General features: G+C 46.4%; 1 protein-coding gene across 1 annotated transcript in view; it reads right to left on the bottom strand.

Annotated features, from left to right (window-relative positions):
- The window catches only part of RELN (reelin), a 1,711,021-nt gene that overhangs the window by 299,813 nt on the left and 1,388,779 nt on the right, over nucleotides 1–22,429 (bottom strand). Inside the window, exons 38-40 of the mRNA XM_078679027.1 lie at nucleotides 15,864–16,046; nucleotides 13,450–13,621; nucleotides 12,469–12,571 (exon numbers count right to left, since the gene is read on the bottom strand). Coding sequence (XP_078535153.1) covers nucleotides 12,469–12,571; nucleotides 13,450–13,621; nucleotides 15,864–16,046 — 458 coding nt within the window. The remainder of the gene's footprint in view (nucleotides 1–12,468; nucleotides 12,572–13,449; nucleotides 13,622–15,863; nucleotides 16,047–22,429) is intronic.

Genomic DNA, 22,429 nt, shown 5'->3' on the forward strand with positions numbered 1-22,429 from the left:
AACAACCTCAAGTCCCGACTCTGGTGGTTGCTACGGCAGCAGAAAAAAACGCGAGCCTTCCGGTGGAGTACCATGAGTATGAGGGGGTTTTTGATGACGTCCGTGCCGAAGTCCTTCCTCCCCATAGGCAGTATGATTGCCAAATAGACCTGGTGCCAGGGGCGTGCGTACCCAGTGGGCGTTTGTACGCCCTCACGGAAACAGAGAACCTCCACTTGTGCTCCTATCTGGATAAGCTCTTGGACTTGGGTTTCGTCCGGCCATCCAAGTCTCCAGCAGCGTTTCCCCTTTTCTTTATACCGAAGGCCAACGGAGAGAGCTGCGCGCCTGTGTGGACTACAGGGCCCTCAACGCCATCACCATCAAGAACCGCTATCCCTTGCGCTCATCAACGTCCTGCTGGAGCAGGTAAAGACAGCCAAGATTTACACCAAGCTCGACCTCAAGGGGGCTTATCACCTGGTTCGCATGAGGAGTGGGGACGAATGGAAGACGGCGTTCAAGACGCGTTACGGTCTGTTCGAGTACATGGTGATGCCCTTTGGGCTCTGTAACGCCCCTGCTGCGTTCCAGTATTTCCTGAACGATGTGCTTTCGGGAGATCTTGGACGTCTATGTAGTGGTGTACATAGACGACATCCTGATATATTCGGATACGGTAGAAGCCCACATAGAACATGTGTCAAACGTTCTGAAGATCCTCCAAGACAACAAACTGTTTTGCAAACTGTGCAAGTGTGATTTCCACGTCACGACGGTGGAGTTCCTAGGAGTGATGTTGAGTCCGGAAGGGCAGGAGATGGCAGAGAGGAAGGTTACGGCGGTGAGGGACTGGCCTGTTCAGCAGAGCGTCAGGGATGTACAGTGCTTCATTGGCTTCGCCAACTTTTATAGGAGGTTTATAGACGGACTCTCTGGTCTTGTTGCTCCTATCACACAACTGCTGCGCAAGGCTCAACTGTTCATTTGGACCTCCGAAGCCCAGGCTGCATTCCAGCAGCTGAAGGGGGCTTTCATTTTTTCTCCTGTCCTTGCACACCCGGATCCGGAACAACCGTTCATAGTGGAAGCGGATGCCTCTGCAGTTGCTCTAGGGGGCGTATTGTCTCAGAAAAGTGCATCCACGGGCGTCCTACACCCGGTGGCCTTCATGTCACGGAAGCTGAACGATGCGGCGAGAAACTACCACATCGCTGAAAAGGAGCTTCTAGCCATAAGGGAGGCGTTCACGGACTGGAGACATCTGCTGATGGGGGCGAGGCATGTGGTGACGGTGTTCACTGACCACCAGAACCTCCAGTTCATGACCGCAGCTCGGCTCCTCTCTCCCCGCCAGCTGCGATGGATGCTCTTCTTCTCTGGATTCCATTTTAACATCACGTACAGACCGGGTGTTGAGAACAGGAAGGCCGACGCTCTTTCGCGTCAATCAGACCCCTTATCACAACCCTCCTCGACGATCTGTCCCATCATCCACCCGGCTAAAGTGTTAGGGGCTATACAACCGAACACGTTCCTACGAGGAGTCCAGAGGAGCATCCAGTCCTTTGCTTGGACGGCCTGGCTGCGCAGACACAGGGAGTGGCAGGTGAAGGACGGTATACCAGTTCGAGGACAACAGCTGATGCTTCCCACCTTGCGCCTACGAAAACAAGCATTCCGTTGGTGTCACGACGCACCCAGTGCGGGACATCTGGGAGCGGAAAAGACTATTGAGTATGTCACCAGACAGTTCTGGTGGCCTTCCCTGAGAGCAGACATTACGGAATGGGTCAAGGCATGTGACACCTGCGCATCGATGAAATCCAATCATCCCCGCCCGCAAGGACTACTGCAACCCCTTCCAACCCCCTTGAGGCCATGGGAAAACATTTTGTTGGACTTCATAGTGGGGCTGCCGTTGAATCAGGGCTGCACCACGGTCCTGGTGGTGGTGGACTATCTGACGAAGATGGGGCATTTCGTGGCTTGCAGACAAGTGCCTTCGGTCGGACAACTGGCCAAACTGCTGTTGGTACATGTGGTGAGGTTACATGGGCTACCAAGAGTGATAGTGTCCGACAGGGGTTCGCAGTTCACGGCCCGGTTCTGGAAGGCGTGGTGTTCTTCCCTCCATGTCCACACCGCACTGTCCACAAGCTACCATCCACAGACGGATGGCCAGACTGAGCGTCTCAACCAGTCCCTCAAGCAATACCTGCGATGTTTCATAGACCAGGGCACAGAGGAGTGGGTGGATCACCTGTGGCTTGCTGAGGTTGCGTACAACAACTCCACACACAGCACAACAAAGGCATCCCCTTTCTACGGCAACTATGGGCATCACCCGCGGTTTCTCCCGTTCCTGCATCCGAACCAAACACGCGGTCCACCGGAGGCAACACGGAGGGTGGCTCACATCAAGGGATCCCTGCTGCGCCTGCGACAGAACCTGGTCAGTGCCAAGGAGGCATACAAGGGTCCGCCGATAGGCACCGGAGGCGGGGACCGCTGTATCGGGTTGGGGACCATGTCTGGGTGTCAACCAGGAATCTGCGCTTCCGCAAACACAGCGTGTTCCACCCACGGTTCATGGGTCCGTACCGCATCACGGAATGTGTCAGCCCGGTGAATATGCGCCTGCGCCTACCGTCTCACATGCGCATCCATCCAGTGTTCCATGTCTCTCTGCTCAAGCCAGCGACAACACACAGATGGGAGGCCCCGTGCCCGGTGGTGGTGGACGCGGAGGTGGAATACGAAGTGGAAGTAATACGGGACTCCAAGTGGCGCAGTGGCAAGTTGTGGTATCCGGTGGCATGGAAGGGCTATGGCCCTGAGGAGCAATCGTGGGAACCGGCCTCAGGGGTGCACGCTCCACGGCTCGTGGACTCATTCCACAGGAAACACCCTACAAAGGCAGGCCCGGCGCTGGGCCTTTGATGGGAGGGGGATGTACTGTCGAGACCGCATCCCAAGACGCCCCCCCCGTACCTGGGATCTGCTCGGGACGGTAGAAGACACCGGAGGACGTCCGAGGCAGCCGCCTTCCGTGCCTGCAGCCTACGCACGACGACGCGTGGCGTAGGCATGCCGTCACCACGGCGCCAAGGGAACCACAATGCCCAGAGGGCCGTGCGCGAAGCATGCGCAGGTCGGGTCCCGGCATAAATGGCGGCCGCCAGTTAGCAGCAGCGTCGGATATTGCCGAACGCTAGCTGCGGTTAGCTCTCCGGGAGAAACGCGAGGACAGCGTTTGTCTCCATTGGGTCTCTGCTGGATCTCCAGAGCCCCGAGGAACGTTTTATGGTCAGCAGAGCGGTGGTCTGCCGCCCTGCTTCATTTGCGCTCCATAGATTGCCACCAACATTACAGGGGGAAACAAACTCCATCGGCTGTGGCTTTGAAAAGCCCTCACAAGCAGGCAAGCCCTTAAAGACTGCTAAGAGGGTTCCAAGCGGTGACGTAACCGCTGGCGCAGAAACCCCGCAGCACAAACTCTTACCCTGCCGCAGCACGCGGAACTCGAGCGGCATTGTCGGACACTGCTTTGCACAGTGTCCTCCGTTGGTGAGCTACCAGAACAGGGGCTCTTGCGGAGGACGGTTGGTCCCTAGGGTTCGCTCAGCATTGTCGGCTGAGAGGGGTTCCGCCTGGAGTTGCTGGACGGCGTTGGGTATCGTTGACTTTACTTTATTATTCATTGTCCTGGATGTGTGTTCTTTCCTTTGATATCAATAAACTGCCTAACAGTACATTATCTCATTATTGTCTTGGCATTGTGTTGGCTTTGGTTTGCTGAGTTAGGGAGAACAGTTTGGGTCCTGGTCTCTGCTCCTCTCCCACAAGAACTTCGCAGCCAGGAAGTGGGTGGGGCACTACACACATTCCTAAGCAGCAGTTCTCGCTGGCGTCAGGTCGACCCCGAGGACCAAGAGGTTCACAGGGTGTGATGTGGCTGCGGCGGGGGATGTCGAGATTCAGGCGTGCTGAGGCGTTCTGGATGTGTTGGAGTTATGTCAGGAGTTTGGCCGGGGCTCCTGCGTAGAGTGCGTTGCCGTAGTCCAGTCTACTGCTGACGAGGGCCTGGGTGACCGTCCTTCTAGTTTCGGTGGGGATTAACTTGAAGATCCTGCGGAGCATGAGGAGGGTGTTGAAGCAGGAGGAGGAGACGGCGTTGACCTGCTTTGTAATGGACAGTGTGGGGTCGAGAATGACCCCTATGTTTCGTGCGTGGTTGGTGGGTGTAGGGGTGCTCCTAGTGCCGTTGGCCACCAGGAGTCATCCCAGGCCGAGGGGGTGGAGCAAAAGATGAGGACCTCTGTCTTGTCCGAGTTCAGCTTCAGTCGGCTGTCCCTCATCCAGTCGGCGACAGCCTTCATTCCTTCGTGGAGGTTGGTTTTGGTGGTGTGGGGGTCCTTGGTGAGCGAGAGAATCAGCTGGGTGTCGTCGGCATAGGAGATGATGTTTAGGTCGTGCTGTCGGGCGACGTGGGAGAGTGGTGCAGTGTAGACGTTGAACAGCGTTGGGCTGAGAGATGAGCCTTGGGGTACGCCGCAGATGATCTTGGTGGCTTTGGAGCGGAGGGGGGGTAGGCGGACACTCTGTATATATTTATAATGTAGGTATTTCCTTAGATGCTGATCCTCTGAGTATTACTTTTTGATTACCTATTCACATACATACATATTAAGACTAGGTATCGACAGTCCAGACGAAAGCCTGAGTCCCCATGAGCTAGAGAATATTGGTTGAAACATATCATCTGAATGGAGTGGTAACCCTTGTGGTTCTGTCACACCTCTGCTTGATAGTTCTTTTTTTGCCACAGATCATTATTAATTTTTGTAGAACATGGACAAACAATGCATTAGGAAAACTCATTTGCAATTGCATGCAATTTTGGCCTGTTCTAAGTCCCAGATGATTATGACATCACAAATTTACAAGTAACAATATATGTTTGCATAACAACTAAGTCAGTGCCTTACATCTAATGAACACAATAACCCTTTGAGGGTACTGTATTATAAGAGTAGTGGAACTATTACGAATAACTGTGAAGCTTTAGTGTGGTGTCTAACATCATGTCATAGACTGTGTTGTAATGCCTTCCCCCTCATTCAATGGTCCCCATCTGATCACCTACCATCTTCCGCTGCACAGTCCCATGTCTGATCTACCACTACAAAGTACCTGCTCGCTCTAGGTCCACATTATTCCAGGTAAGTGTTGCATTCAACATAAAGCACGCCTCTACCCCCCTACCCCGACCACAGGGACCAGACATCACATTGATCTCGGCTTGTGCCCATTTCTTTGGATCCATAACCCAATCTCTGAGTGTCGCTGCCATTGCAGCCTTCCATGACATTCCAATGCGTCGTTTAGCAAGCATGAATTCCAGGTCAATAAACTGCGCCAGATGTTTAAATTTTTTCAGTGCGTCATTAACCCCAACAGGCACAGCGAGGCATCTCTAGGCATCAGCCATCCTGGGAGTTCTGTCATGTATTGCAGTATTACGCCCCAGTATTCCATTATAGCTGCACAGCGCCATAACATATGCAGGGAATTAGCAGCTTCGTCTCTACATCTAGGACACACTGTTTCCCCTACTCAGAACATGTGGACTATTCTTTGGGGGTTAAATAGGTGTGGTGGAGGTAATTAAAGTGGACTTACCTCATTATGGCATTCCTAGAGACCCCTTTGACCATCGCTAAGCATCTCTCCCATGGTCGATCCGATAAATCTGCACTCAGCACTTGTTCCCGCCATTCTTTAAGATGTCCCAGTTGCTGTGCATTGTAATGCAGCAGAGTTGTATAAAGCGCAGTGACAGCGTGCCTACCAAATCAATGTGTCAATAATACTTGCAGTGCTTTTGAGGTTGTCGGTTCCGTGTTCCCCACTCCCCACCTCTCCCGGAGCAGGTTGCTCATTGCTGCATGAAGTAAAAAAGAACTTTGTCCCAGATTAGTGGTCTCTTGCAGAACATGAAAGGATTGCAAAGTACCTTCATGGAACAGATCTCCCCATACTTTGACGTATGCCTCTGTCCAGGGGTGTGTACCATGTATGTCAGCCAGTGCACACTCTCTGGTATGGACAAAAGGGTCAACCCTCGTGGCTACGCTGACTTTCTGGGAGCACCCTGCATCTCTTTCTTTCAGCACCAACAAGCTCACCTGAGAAGCAGATTGGCACTATTTCACTTTTGGGTCACTCCCTAGTGCCTCAGCAGCAGCGGTAAGCCATCAAAGAGGTCCCATATAATCTGGGTCCCCTGGTCAGCAGACCCCAATAGCCATCGCATTGGCCACTGCAATTATGCTGCTGCGTAATATAATTCATATTCAGGTAAAGTCAGGCCCCCTTTGTCTTGGGGAAGATAAAGGTCGATCAACTGGACCCTTCGCCTTTCAGTAGCTCGTATTACCATCGATAGTAGGGAACACAATTCATTAAAAAACTGCCATTTCCGTATGAGTGGGCATACTGGAAAAAAGTATAATAACCTAGGGAGTATTAACATTTTAGAGATTTCTATGCGATTCAGTGTAGATAATGGTAAGGCACTCCAGGATAGAAGGTAGTTCCAGACTGTAGTAATAGACCTTCCTGAATTACCACAGAACAGATCCTTTTTAGTGTGATATATGTGCACTCCCAGATATTTAAATGCATTAGTCGCTAAATGCAGTATCATGTTTGAACGAGACCAATGCCTGTTAGGTTCCCTGGCAGTCAACGGGAACAGGCAAGATTGGTCCCAATTCACTTTGAGGCCCAAGGTTCTGTTGAACTCCTCTAGTACTGCCATCACTGGGGTCAGGTTTCGTTTAGCGGTTATTCTCCACCGTAGGTATATCAGGGCATCATCAGCATATAGGGACATTACATGCCATTCTCCGCCCATTTGGATCTCCCAATCATGAGCCTATGCTTACAGGGCAGAGGCCAGAGGTTCTATAGGCAGAGCGAATATGAGAGAGGAGAGTGGAAACCCATGTTGCATTCCTCTGCGGGTCTGGCTAGGGGACAATATAAGTCCCCCATACATCCCCCCCTGTCTTCAGGTCCCTGTACAGCAAATTCACTCATTGAAGGAACTCAGTTCCTATGCTAAAAATCTGCAGCACACCCAGCAAATAAGGCCAGCTGAGGGTAATAAAGGCTTTTCCAATATCCAGCGAGACCACTCAGTGATGCTCTTGCTGTCGCCTATCCCAGTACATGATCACAAATAAGAGTTGAAGATTAAGAAAGTGGTGTGGCCTGGAAAAAATACATTTTGGTCACTTTCAATCAGGATCCTGACCAAGGGTAATAAGCGGTTGGCGAGTACTTTCTCCAGAATTTTCTAATCTACATTCAACAGTGCCCACAGTCAATAGGAACCTTCTGTTAGGGGATCCCTTCTGGGCTTTGGCAAGACCACGATTAACAACTCCCTCATAGACTTAGGTAGGCGGCCAGTGTCCATGACCGACTCGTAAGTCTTTAATAGGCTTACCACTAATCCCGGTCTGTAGGCGGCATAGAATTCCAGGGGGAGACCATCTGAGTCCGGTGTTTTGCCCCTTGCCATTTGATTTATCGATGCTTGTAGTTCCAGTGCAGCTTTCTATGCCGCATTAAGTGGAGGAAGGGGAATTGCACTCAAATCAACATCTGCCGTTTTGTCATTCAGTTTAGACCCAGGGTGGCAGAGGATAGGATAATAGTCTTTGAATACCCCATTGATGGAGGACTGCACATAAACCACTGTTCTGGCTATGTACCAGATCGCAACAACTGGGATTCGAGGGAAATAAGATCTCAGGAGCCATATCGGCGTGCATCCCACTTTTTCATGCTCTCCATGTTGTCAGACTGTACTGTTCAAGGCATCCCAGTCTGTGCAGTGATGCACTTTAATCCATTTGAGCAGAGGAGTAATCATATCGGGCTAGTTCTATTCCCACTGCCTCACATTCAAGTGTTCGTATTCAGTCTTCTATGGTATTGAGGTCCCTCTTTAGTGTGTGTTTCATCCTGTAGAAAGTCTTGATACACAAAGCCTGCAACACTACCATAAATGCATCCAATTCTATCAATCAATCAGATGCTGTCTCCTCATTTTCTGTGAAGTATTTCTCTACATAGTCTCCAATTTCAGCCACGATTAAAGAGTCATGCAACAGTTCTAGGGCTAGTCCGCAGGTCGTGATACAGGGCAAAAATGCATCCCAAAGCTATGGTAATCTTCTGAGGGTTATGATCAGGGAGTGTGCAGCCTGGATATTCTGTATCTATCAGTTTACCTCCATAATGTCTTGCTGCAGTAAAGGCGATCAATGCACGTTTGTAAGGTGTTTACCCAGGAACAGAAAGGGTACTCCTTACCTTTTGTGTGCATGGCTCCAGACACCTCTGTGACTGCAATGTTCATCACCCATTGGGATCGAGACTTCAACGTCACCAATGAGTAAACTTCGGAGACAGGGGGAAGTGATCTGCGATTGTCAGTATCACGTACCGTGTTGAAGTCTCCTCCCAAAGCGAATGGTAAAGTTGGGTCAGAGAGCAGCGAGGGGCTAAGTTTGGTGAAGAAAGATGCTATATGTGTGTTAGGGGTGTATATCTCTATCAATGCCATGCGCTCTCCTTTGAGCAGCCCCTCTAGAGTTAAATACCAACCCTCTTGGTCTGCCCTGGATTGTGTCAGCTGGAATGGAACCCTGTGTGTAACCCAAATGAGTACCCCTCTGGCATAGTTAAAGTATGTGGTACCGACCAGTGTGCCGCGCCATCACTTCTGCAGTTTGGCAAGCTCTGTGGTGATCATATGCACTTCTTGTAAACAAGCAAAGTGTATACTTCATTGTTTAAAATAGGTGTGAATTATGAATCGCTTGGTGTGGGTGTCTGTTGGACTTGGCCCTTTCTGTCATCCCCAGACTTTTTGCCTTCACTCCTCCATTTTTTGCTGAATTCATTTTTGTTGGCTTTAGGACTATGTGCACTTTATCACTGCTTACCAGCGATAAAGTGCTTGTGCTCTCTCCTTTAAATCGCGGTCAGCCTGGACTTGTGACTTTGTCTCGGTCTGACACGATAAGATTTCCACAGTTGGTGCTTTATGCATATTGGTGCTATTTTTACTAAAATATTTCACATTTTATATCTCTGGTTCAACTGAGGGGATCTTTGTTGTTTTGGTCTTTTTGTATTTATTACAAATGACTCTATTGTTCTAACTACGTTGTGGGCTCTTTTTGTGGTGTGTTTTCACTGTGTTAATATGTGAAGAGTTGCACAAATACTTTACTTTACACATTGCCTCTGAGTTAAGTCTGACTTCTCTGTGCCAAACTACCCAAAGGTTGAGCAAAAGTTAATTTAGGGTTTGCTTTTGACTGCACCCTGAGGAGAAATGAAGTGGCTGCTTGAGAAGGGTTTCACCCCCCTCAACCAATGGCACAATTTCTAACCGTGCTCATACCTTGAAATTTCCAGGTAAGTCTATTGTATCAGGAGGGGATGCTTGTGGATGTATCAGGCTTTATATCCCTTGTGTTGAAGAGTATACATCACATCTCCACACCCAGTAGGCCTGGACTGACTGCACAGTGTTGTGCCGTCTGGTTCCAAAATGAATACTTGAAGCATAAACTGGGAAAACCCCAAATCTCCATCTCTGGTCGAGGACATAGGACATAGCTCGCCAAAACTTTTCCACCCTATACTAGTGCCCATGTGTCATGACCATTTGGTAATTGGAGAGGCGCTATGCATTTTTGCACTCAGTTCTCTGTGCCCCACACCAGGCAGTCCCCCCTCAAGCATACATCATTCCCACCCCCTCTACTTCACTCTCCACACCTCCATCAGGTAGGTTTTACAACCATTGTTCCCCTTAGGCCATGGGCAATATTTTAAACCAACAAAGGATATATGGGTGTTCATCAGTTACCCAATCAAGTCTGTTGTCCTAGGCGTCAGCGTGGGGCCATTCCTCAAGGTCAGCAAAGCCTCCTCTCACTCAGTACTTTCCACATCTGTGTGGTGCTCTCAATCGTCTCCTGAGGTTGATGGCCTAGGGATGGTGTACCTTTCAATCTCCTCCACTATTGTGGCCCATTCTTTAGCAATTTGTTTTCAAGATGGCTATCCCCTGAATCTTCTGCGGTGTCCTTTCTTTTGCATCCAGGACTGCTTAGGAGTGTGGAGTCACTATGGCACCCAGTCTCCCGGGTCCCCTTAACATCCAACCATGAGTGTGCTTCCGCGGGGGTTTGAAAACAGTCCACTTTCATGTCATCCGTGACCATGAGTTTGGGAGGGAACATCAGAGCATATCTTATCTTGAGACCATGGAGGCACTGCTTAACCCCTCAGAATGACTCTCTAGGGTGTTGTGTCTTGGTGGTGCAGTCCGGACTAATGGTCACTTGACTGTTCTCAATCACCCATGGTTTTCATACTCTGGATGCTTGCAGGATGTGGTCTCTATCCCGGTAGTTGAAACGTCTTGCTACCACTGGTCTAGGGGATGCTGCGTGGGAGGTGGCCAGATCTGTACTCTGTGTGCTTGCTCCAGTGAATAAAAGTGCAATTGTTTACCAGCAAAGTTTCATGTTCACAAGCCATGTTTCAAGATAAAGTTCCATACTGGGTCCCTCAGTCTGCTCAGGGAGGCCCACAATATGCACATTATTCCTGCGAGATCAGTCTTCGGCATCTTCAGTTTTTAGTTCCAGGACTCACACATCTTCCTGGAGAGCTTTGTGTGATTGCATGTCAGTCACTGAGGAGCAAAGCATTTGCAATGTCAATTCATTGGTTTCCACACGTTTCACCAGCCTTCTGTGATCTGCCCTCAGCAGCCCAAGATCAATCACCACTGAATCTAATTTGGGCTCCAACGTGGATTTCACACCCTGGACAGTCTTTAAAATATCCCCTAGCTGGGTGGCGCATGCCTGCCTTTCAAAATCAGGGGTGGTATGTATTCCCACCGTGGGAGCCTGGTTCGCTTTTGTTCCATCAGAGAAGCTACTTGGCTCCCAGTTTTCATACCTTTCTGCTTCACCCTGGTGCCAGGGTGGAACAGCGCCGGTGCCAGAACCCAAGCAGCTCCTTGCTGTGAGCCGATCTGCGACTGCAACACTGGGGCACCCCCTGTTGCCAAACTACACACTGGACAACCTGGACAATCCTATGACACCTTAGTTCAGTTCTGATGCCACTCGTGAAGCAGATCCATGCCGGCTCTTTGGCATCCCACAGCGCTCCCTGGGGCCGATCATGCAGGCCAACTCAAAGACAAAACTAGACCACCTGGTGCAAATCTATGTACAGTCACCAGTGGAAGGGGTTGTGTCCTCACCCACAGGGCAGAGGATCCTAATACAAATCACCGCTCTCCAACACGGTCTTCGTAGCTTTTTGTCTGTGCCTCAGATGGGGGTGGGGGGCGCAAGTGCTCATGCTGAAGGGGGAACAGGGAATAGCTGCTACACACCCAACTTCATACCATTTGTCTATCCCAGCTTTTCTGCTGGGCCTGCGGAACCAAGGCCAGTGCTGTCATCACTCGCATTGTAGGCCAGACTAGGCGGCGTTGGGCTCACCAGTTTACTGACACTCTCCCCGGGGCTGACCAAGTGTGGCAACACGGGCAGGACAACGCTAGATCTCCCTCGCGGAGCTGATCTGGCCAGGGGGAAAAGGAGATCAGCAGTGACTCATGGGCATGTCAGGCACTAGGAGCCAGGGCTCCATACGCAGCACCTGCTCCCCTGTCTCCTCCAATAGGGCCCTCTGTATTCCATCTGGTGTTTGCACCAGGGTGTACCATTGCTGCCGGATTCTCCAGGCAGCAGCCGGCAGTCCATCGGATCTCATCTGTTCGATGCACACAACAGCGACCATGGCCGGTGGAAATCAGGATGTCTGCAGGGGAAAAACAGCCGGAGTGTGGAGCCAAGCAACTTACTCGGTCACCATCTTAGTCATACCCTTTCTGCTTGTTAGTTCTTAATCTTACCAGGGACCCAGAAATAAAGGTCCTTGTGTGGTCCTGCTCTGCTGTTATGGTAATATCATTTTTCTGATCCAAACCCACAATTTATAATATATAAGATCGCCCAGAATTTAGTGAGCCTGGACAGATGACATACTGTTCTATCCAGGGAGAAGACCCTGTGAAGAAGCATTCCATGATAAGGGGGACGAGACTTCTCCTCCAAAAATGTTGGAGATATCATAGTCTTAATAAACATACTAATATATATGATATGAGTGTTCCACTATATTCTTTTGTGCAAATAAAAAAAATCAGAAGGATGCACCTTGATGTACTGTGTTGTGCCAATGAAACTATGCAAGAAATGGAGCATTCACCGATTGGTTTTGTCCATACAGATTTAACTTTTTACCCATTCGAATTTTACAGTCACATAAAAGGCAGAAAGGTTAGTGGGCGAAGGATTATATTACCTCAAATTGAATGATGGTGTTCTCATTCACATCCAAATCTCTGGTCGTGATAGAATGTTCTCCCACTTCATTGGAAACAAAAACCATTGCTGAATCTTCCTCCCTGGAACAAACACAGAGTTATTGAATAAGCAGCTAGGACTGTGGCAGATAACTAGGGAACGTGTTGGCTATCAGCGATGCCACACTGCTGCAGAAAGACACAGGCGTAGATGTAAAATACAACTGCTACTCTCACTTTTAAAGACCATGGCTAATTAACAATTAACATATATATTAAATTATAAATGTACAAATATAAAAATATATAGTCATATTGAAATATAACATTTATAAAGGAACAATCAAGCATACGGTTGGCAGTCTCAGCTGCCCTACGTCACAATGTGCCAGAGACCTGCTTTCCAGGCCTCAAGGGTGTTTTGAGCTGGGCTCCCTTTAAAGTTTCTGTTCCTGACTACCATCACCGGATGATTCTGTTTTGCGCCACACAAACGCCTGTGGTGCCCAAAATGGGATTACACTGCAGGTGCACATAGCGGCCGAGGCGGAAATTTGTCCTCCCTATTTGCGACCAGTAAATTCTAAAAATAGGCATATTTTCAATTTGCGCACCCCAAAACGAGGCTAAACATCCAATTAGAGCATTATTTCTGCTTCCAAGGCCTGCACTTCGTAATTGGGTGCCAATTTCTCGCCCACTAATTACCGCACTCAGCATCAGTAATCGGTTCTTTCTAGCCTCCTTCCGAAGAATCTTTGGCGGGAAGCACAAACTGTAGTAGACCCACTCTGGGGGGGATTGACCCTTTCTGACATGGGTAGAATCCACTGCCGTGCGTGGAAAACCTTTTCCTGAACATGCAAACAGCAGAGCAAATTAAAAAGGCTCATTGCTTTATCCATCTGCCCTTTTCCTCCACAAGTTTCTCTGTTTATTCTCATGTGTGCTTACTCTGCTTGTCATGGTTTCATACTTACGGTGCTCCCTTAGAAGAGTAGGGACAGTAGAGACCAATGTTCCCACCAGGGTAGAAAAACCAGTTATCTTCCTTAGGACCCAGATCAAACGTATCCAGAAGCAGTGCTGGGTTTTTAAGATTGTTCCCATCAATAATGAAGTCATCGATGACCCAGATTTCATCCTTCTTACCTGTGCCAGTATGGAAAACAAGAGGACACTTACTACAGAGAAGAAGGGGTTGAACCTAGCAGATCACATTCTAGAAAGACATTAATCTCAATTACGTTTGCGCACAACTGCTTACACTAGAAACTATTTGTTGGAACATTTTTTTAAAGCAGGAATCAGATGCGATCACAGATTGGCTAAGCACAGCATGATTGCACCATCTAAATACCATTTAGGAGTCGAGTTATGGCTGTCCAAAACATAGGTCTGGGCACATTATGCATTATCCCTCTCCGGCAGGTCCTGATGGCCGGTTCATCTGTGGCACGGGAATGCTAGCAGGGGCACTATTTACTGATTCCCAGGGTTGAAGCTGTAACCCCTTTCTGACTTCCATGGGTGTGTGTTTTTCTGCTTCATGGAAATATTCAAGTTACAGAATTAGTTTAGTTTTATAGTAGGCCTTTTCATCCACTTCCTATGGTTTCATTAGAAGCAAAGTCTGCTTGAAATTACTTTTAGAAAGGCTAACAGAATCAAAGTGATCTGGTGCCAGTGGCAGTTATGCCACTTGTAGGTTAAAGGGCATGTAATGGTACTTTTCCTACTCCTAACATTGTGGTGAAATGATGCCATACATCTGATTGCAGAGTAGGTCGTGCTTATCACATGGTGTTCAGTAGATACACGTATAACAGACCTTTAAAACTGACCTTGGTGTTTTAGTGCAAGGGCATGGTGCAAATCATTTTTTAAAGAAATCAATACGTAGTTCATTTGGTTACATTCTTTTGTTTGAAAAATATTTACCTGACAATTTGTTAATTTTTATGCAACCATTTTCAGGTCAAAGTCCAGTTCTCAAATATTTGGGGCACGATACTTATCAGATACCCTAGCTATAGGACCTCTGCCCAGGGCCAGTATTAGGATTTGCGGCACTGTAAGTGTATGGAGATTGTGACGTCAGCTCACCAACCAACTGGACCATTTGTGATACACCTGGGGCAATAATGTGCCCCTTAGCTGGTACCACCATAGACAGCTACCTAGAACTTCTTGGCTGCGGTGGCAGCAATATATTCGGCCCTGGTCTTTTTCTCTAGATACAACGTATCTATTCGAATTCCATTCCTAGTTGAAGATATTGGACCAAAGGTCCGATTTCCTCTTCTTCAGAGCAGGGTCTTGGAATAGCAATGAACTCTTTTTCTTTTATGCTTTTTGTTGTTTCAGTAGAACGAGAAGTGTAAAAGTTTGGACTTCAGCTGTGGTAAGTCTGCTCAGAGGCCATCATAGATAGGGGGAAAGTATCTTGAAGATGGGGGGAAAGGATATTGAAAATAGCGGTAATAGTGAGGGGGTCAGGTTTCAGCCAGAAATTGTGATTTAGTGCGTGACTGCTAAGTGGCAGTCTTGGAGTATGCAGCTTAGATGACGTGGAGGGGCTAGTTTAATGTGAATCATTTTATAATGGCAGAGTTCCTATGGGACCGTGTATAGTGTGGCGGTGGGATAATGCAGACGCAGAAGTGGGATGCAGAGTAATGCTTTCTTACACCCTGAATTTGGTGAGGTCTTGCAACCTATGGATCCCGTGTTAATTAGGATCTTGGGAAAAGGGACATGTTTTAGGGACCCTGCAAGTTATAGGTGGAATTGTGGAATACGCAATGCTGAGTTAAACCCGTCTACACTGATCTGAAAACAATTGTGCTATCTGAAAGAAAGGCAGGGGCATGGTTTGTTTCCCTCCCCCATCCAAGAACCGCAATGGCACTCTTGAATGTCTGAGGTAATAGGGTTATGTGTGGTTCACCATCACACATTTTCCATGGGCCTGCTGCTGTGCTCAAACTACTCCTTTTGGACAAAAAACAGAATGTATTACTCCTGAGTAACAGGAGATGGGAAACGTGTGTAATGCACTAGGGTTGTCAGGGTCTACGTAGCAGATTTGCTACGATGGTCCAATGAAATATACAACCTCCATTAACACCGTACAAACAAAACTCATCACACTTTTTTGTTACAGTTTTGATTTGTGTCCATGTGTATCAAATACCTGGAATACTTGAGGATGAGGAAGATGATCTATACTCTGCTTATAGAACTGACTTACATACAGCGTTCACTTGTGCAGTATTCAGCGACTTCTGAAAACCCCCCAGACTCTTTCTTAGTTGCATCTGCCAGTCAGTATACCTGGAGCGTGACTGGTATGGCACAGGCTGGTATTTACAGTTAAACATTTCATCCTCACCGTTGTTGTATGGCTGCCAGAGCCTGAACCGGGTTGCATTGGTCTGGGCTGAGTGTGGGAGTGGCACATGAATGAAGAGGATGTCGGTAGTCTGAGGGAAGTAGAACTCGTCAAAGAGATGCCAGCTGATGCCACCGTTGGTGGAGTATTGCAGAAGGATGGAGTGAGACCTCTCTGGGGTACCTGCAGCAACATGGATACAGACATTATTTAACGACACATCGACATGCACAGTCACAATGAGTATAAATATGTAACAGGGTCACATGCTTGGACCCGCATTTGAGATCCTCATATTTTCTAATCAATATGTTAGCAGGCCAGTTGATGTTACCTCAGATCGATTATATTTCCCTGAAAGATGTTTTCTCCTGAAAAGAGCCAAAAACTCAGAGGAAAGAAGTGATGTGAGATGGACCAAGATATTCAGGGGGTTGTTAGTGTGGACAATGGAGGGAAAGAGAGCTGCTTAGAGAAGGAATATCTCTTCAGGCCCCTCATCTGAAATGGACCAAGAATCTGCAACAAAAAGTATGGTTGTGTGGCCTCCAGCTTTAACCCCAAATGTTCTTGAATTAATGATAGCAGCAGAGGCACAGGATATGATCGAGGTAGCGGTCTCCAAGGCATTGGTTACAAGGGAGAAGGCGCAAGACTATGAATTCCAGGAGTTCGAAGCCCAGTAGCACGGTCTCTCAGGATGGGTCTTCTCACTTAGATTCAGAGTTACCTAGCACCTTTTGTCAGGGAATTTTATACAAAGATATAAGATGCCTGGGTGGTTGGAGCACATCAGGGACAATCTGGGTTCCCTCTGTTTTCTGCTCCGAAGGTTACGGAGTGATTGTTTTCTCACTATGTTTTGCTCTACCCCTAAATAAAAGGATCTGAGATGTACTCTTTGGTGAATGGATGGACAATGATAGGACACATGGCCCCAGATTTTTGCAGAAGTGTTGTTCTTTGGAAGAAACAGAAAAAGTGTTCCTGCACAGGTGGACTCAATTTCGGCCTCTTTGATTGGTTGTACAGTTATTATAATAATAATAAGGGTAGCTTGTAGAGCGCTTGGTTACGCCAAAGCGTGTCCCCGCGCTGCAACTGAAGAACTCTATGCGAGGTGGAGATCAGTGATCCTTTATCTAGAGAACAGGAACAGGTGTGTTTTTAGGTTCTTGCGGAAGCTGGATTCGGATGGATCCAGAAGGAGATGGAGAGGGAGGGAATTCCAGCTTTTCGCTGCCAGATAACGGAAGGAGCGTCCGCCCATACGGGCTCTTTTGACCCTGGGAACCTGAAGTAGGCCCTCATATGAGGAGCGCAGCTCGCGTGCAGGTGTATACCTTGTCACTAAGTTCTGGAGTGGAATAGGAGATTTCTTAGCCAGGATGCGGTGGCATGTACAGAGGGCTTTGAATTCCACTCTGCTCTTTACTGGCAACCAGTGGAGGGTCTTGAGAGCGGCTTTGGTGTCTGATCGTTTAGGGATTTTTAGGATGAGACGGGCAGCCGCGTTCTGTATTACCTGAAGGCGATTCATGGCTTTACAGGTGGTACCCAGGTAGAGTAGGTTGCCGTAGTCTAGGCGTGATGTCACAAGGGCGTGTACCAGTGTTTTCCGTGCTGACATAGGAAGGAGGTCAAGGACCTTCCTTATGGTTTTTAGGACACCAAAACAGACGCCTGCAACACGGTCTATTTGGGGTCCAAAAGATAGGTCAGCGTCGAGCCATACGCCAAGGTTTTTTACTCCCTGGCGGGGTATGGGAGCTTCATCCAGACAAGGAGGCCACCACGCCGATGACCAAACAGATGGGTTCCCCCCCACGACGAGCACCTCGGTCTTGTTGCCGTTTAACTTAAGGCAGTTGGTGGACATCCAGGCTGCAAGTTCTTGCATGCAGTTCCTGAAACTGTCCATCGCAAGACCGGGTGCACGCGATAGGGAGATAGCCAGCTGCGTGTCATCGGCGTATGACACGATCCTCAATCCGTGACTCACGGCAATTGAATCCACAGGAGCGTTCTTTTACAGACTCAGTGGATAAAAAAGTGGACAATGCCTTGAAAATAGCTTTCGTGGCTTAGAATTTGTACCTGAAGGCAGGTACTTACTCCGCCTACAGTTCTCAGTCTTTGGTCAAGGAGTTTGAGAGCCTTTCTATAGCAATTCAAGAGGGCACTGATTGTTCGGACTTCTTAGTGCAGATAGAGAAGAAGGGTAAATTTCTAACTGACGTGTCTTCAGACATGCTGAGGCCAACTTCCGTGTCAATGCCAGCATCTGTTTTGGCTAGATGGTACCTTTGGATGAGAGAATGGAAGGCAGATACCCAAGAGAAATCATCCCTTCTGAAGATTCATTTTAACAGCAGCAATTACTCAGTGATTAGATGGAAACTATGATCATCAAGGCCTTTAAGGTCAGAAAGCACACCCTATCACTCAAGGGCAGATCTTCCAGCTCCTATAAATGCCTGGAATCAGTAATCTTAACAATCAACTAAAATGACTTAAAGTCTTTTTAAGCTAGAAGAAAGAAGTTCCAGCCTTCAATATCAGGAAAGGTAGACAAATCAAGTATCCAACCTGGAGGTGCCAGGTGGATTCCTGACAGCTACCCTCTCACTCCATCGGAAGAAGTGGGTGGAAGAATCCGAAAAATGTTTCACACTTAGAAAAAGGACATTTCAGATGATTGGGTCTTGAGCATTATCGAAAGAGGTTATAATATAGACATCTCAGAATATTCTCCAGATTCAGGTCCTTACTTGTGTTTCCAGATATCCATTGAAGGGCAAATCTCTTTCTCGAGGAATTTGGACTCTATGGGAAAAAAACAAACCTCCATTTCCCTCAACTCAAGACTGGGTGAGGAATGTACTCCGTCCTATTTGTAGTACAAAGGCCTTCAGTGTCTTACCAGTGTTGGAGTTAAATAGGCTAAATACTTGGATAGAGACAGTGCACTTCAAGATGTAGACATTAAAAAGCAGCATTCCTCAGGTTCTCAGCCAAGACTATCTTACCACCATAGATCTTCACAATTCTTATTTACGCACATCCCAAAACACGGAAGCATCAAAGGTTTTGCAATTTTCAATGGGCCATCTTCAATTTCAGCTCAGGGCTCTGCCTTTTGGGCTGAAATTAGTTGCCAAAGTATTTACAAACGTTTTAACATCATCGGTGGCACTACTTCAGCAGGAAGGTTTCTTCTTCATCCATATCTAGACTAGTTCAGTTGCAGCAACATATGGAGAAAATGCTTTCGGTTCTAAGGAGCCATGGATTTTTGACACAAGGTATCATACAGACAAGGATTTGGTAACTCTTTCTATGGAGCAGGTTAAAAAAATTCAAGCTCATATTTTTGAATCTGGTTATCCAGCCTGCTCCAAAAGCGACATCATAGATACAGAAACAAGGGGATCTGGCAGCAAATTTTTTTCTGGTTTCAAGGACCAAATTTCATTTTCACAAAATCATGAAATATATTCTGAGTTGTTGAAGTCTGGTTTCTCCAAAACTGTTGCTCCAGATCCCAATGTCCAGTTCTGTTCAGCAGGACTCAAGTTGGTGACTGGACTCTAGGAATCTGTTGAACTAGGATCTTCTTTCTCCCCCTCTCCAGTGATAGTTACAGCAGATGCCAGTCTAAGGGTCTGGAGTCCCATCAGGTGCAGGCGCTTTGGGCTCTGTTTTAGAGCATGGGATCTTACAACGGAAGGAATTGGAAGCTATTAGTGTAGCTCTGTTGGCTCTTTGTCATTTTCTAAGGGGAAAGGTGGTTAAAGACAGGAGAATATGAGGGCAAAGTCATATATTAATAAGTAGGGGGTACCAGTACAAATTGCACTTTCCAAAACTTTGGACCACATTTTTTTTCCGGGCAGAGACGAATGTGATTTAAAGTTTGCCGAAATGGAGAGGTCAATTAAGGACACCTTGTTACTATATCACTCGCAGAGCATCTCAGTGTTGAAGGAAAATATTTCGTTCCAATCACATACTAAATATGCACAGTAATCTTACAGGTATACCACATAATGTATGTTACAACAAAGGCTCCCTGTTTTCCATTTTTACAGATAGACAGAAAATCATTTATTTTACTGTCTGTATTTATTTTTAAATGTGAATGAATACGGATATTGGCTTGCTTTTTGAGGGATTCTAAATATTTTCTGCCGTGACTGTCAGTCCAATTGCTGTGTAGATTAACAGTTAGGGGGGTTAAAAAAGAAAGGAATTGTAGTAAAAAGGCTTAAACAGCAGTAGATATGCACAAGGTTGACATTACTCTGCATATTTTCATATAAGTGTATTGGTTTATCTTCTGCTGGTGTTCATATCATTGAAACCTGGCAAACATTCAAGGGTGGGTGCATATTTATCAGTTAAATAAATGTGTAAATATACTAGTTTCAGCTTAATTCTTTCACAAAACCCCAAATAAAGATGGAGAAATACAGACAAAATTAGCAAAAAATATATATGGATAAATACAGAAGGAAACGTCAAAACAATAAATACCATAAAACCGGGAGCCCTAGTTATAACATAGCAAGCAAGGATGGAAAAAAATGTGCATTTGTATTACACATCAATTAGAAAAGAGTCTGAAATTCTACAATTCATAGCACTGTGCTTGTTGAGATTTATGGAGGGTGTCTACACATAATTCAAGTGTACAGATTCCACCCAGAGGTAGTTTCAAAACTTTCTGGCGAAAACCACAATTCCTGTCATCTTTATGGGTGTGAAGATGTACCTAATGAAATTCAATGATGTTGGGACTAAGAGTGCACGCATTTGGGTTGGTTATTTCTATACAGACAGCTTTATGCAGAAGCGAGGTCAAATTCAAAGAAACAGAGCAACCTGAAAGACTTTTAGGTGACTCTATTTTTAAAGATTCAAAAGAAATTATTAGAGGAGATTGACAAACAAACAGGTAAGTTCAAAACATTGACTACCAATCAAAAGACAAAAGAGGTAGCCAGGGACATAAAAAACTACAGTATTGAGGCTACCTATGAATATTTGAAAGGTAACTTTTTGTTGTCTAGCAACACAAGCATTACTAATCAGCAATATCGGGGGCATCCACAAAAGTGCTTTATTACTTCTTCTGGAACATCTTTGACACTGGTCAAGAAGGTACATGAGAGCAAGGTCAAAAATTGTTTCCCCAGCCCCTCAAACAGCCTTTTTTTAGTCAGAGGAGCAAAGAGAGGATGGAAAGTGAGAACACGTGAGAGGTTGAGCCCAACAAACTGGGGAAATTCATAAGAAATGGAAAATGTACAGATAGTAAATGCAGAGAATATCCCAATTTACAACCTCTACAGAGATTGTCACTAGAAGAAACATTTCTTCTAACCAAAGGACTCTAGTTTGTTCCCAGTGCTTTACGTGATACTGTCGAAACTAGGATGGAAGTACTTCATTTCCTCAGAAAAGTAAGACTAAAAACATACTTCTCTGGGCAAGAGAACTACGAATTGTCTAATTTAACTGAGTTACAGACCAAACCAATCTTCTGCCTACCAATTACTGATATGCCACCACAAATGGTTACCTTTGTAAGCATGATCCTGAAAGAGATAGATAAAATATGTAAGAAAAAAATGATTTTCATTTTAGCACACACAACAGTGAAATAAAGCTTTACAAGCTTTAGCAGGCAACACCTCTATCTTAATCAAACGTGCCGATAACGACAGAGGAATAGTTATCATGAATAGTGTAACATATGATGAAGTGATGTGACAACTAAATAACATTATAGCAAGACTATACATGTCCCTACAAATCAGATAACAAATTTAATCTGTTACAGTCGAAGAAGAAGCACAAGCTTGACTTTGTCCCAGAGTTCAAACTTTTGAACAAAAAAGAGCCTTGGACTCCACTAATTAATGTTTTGTCTAAAATTTAAAAAAGTACCACACACTCTACCCTCACCTCACAAAGGAAGGCTCATTTCAGGATCTGGTTCCATTCTAAAATCTCTGTCTCGATATATAGACCATTTTGTAAAGCCATATGTTCCGAGTACCAGGATGTTTATCAGAGATTCAATGGAATGTATCACCAAATTTAGAAAGCATCCCCTATGACTTGAACATCGGTTTCGATATTGAATCCTTATACACTAATATCGCCCAGTATGAGGCCCTTGAGGTAATTGAAGATATTTTGAACATAAGAGAGACTCCTCATGCTTTACCAACTAATTATCTCACCATGCTAGCGAGCATCTGTTTAAGGAAGAACTTATTTTTATTCAAAATGGATACCTACTTGCAAGTAAAAGGGATGGCTATGGGGTGCAGCTTCGTCCCGGAGATAGCAGAACTCTTCATGCCATATTTTAAGGACAGATGGATTTATAGCCATGCAAATCTATTCAAAAATTATAACAAACATTGGTACAGATTTTATGATGTTGTGATCACTATCTGGCGTGGGCCCTAAGAAGTCCCAAACGAGTCTTACATTTGGTTGACTCACCGGTCGTAAGATCTCAAATTCACCATGAATTTTAATAAAAGCAATTT

Source organism: Lissotriton helveticus, chromosome 1_1, assembly GCF_964261635.1.
Source record: "Lissotriton helveticus chromosome 1_1, aLisHel1.1, whole genome shotgun sequence".
NCBI lineage: Eukaryota > Metazoa > Chordata > Amphibia > Caudata > Salamandridae > Lissotriton > Lissotriton helveticus.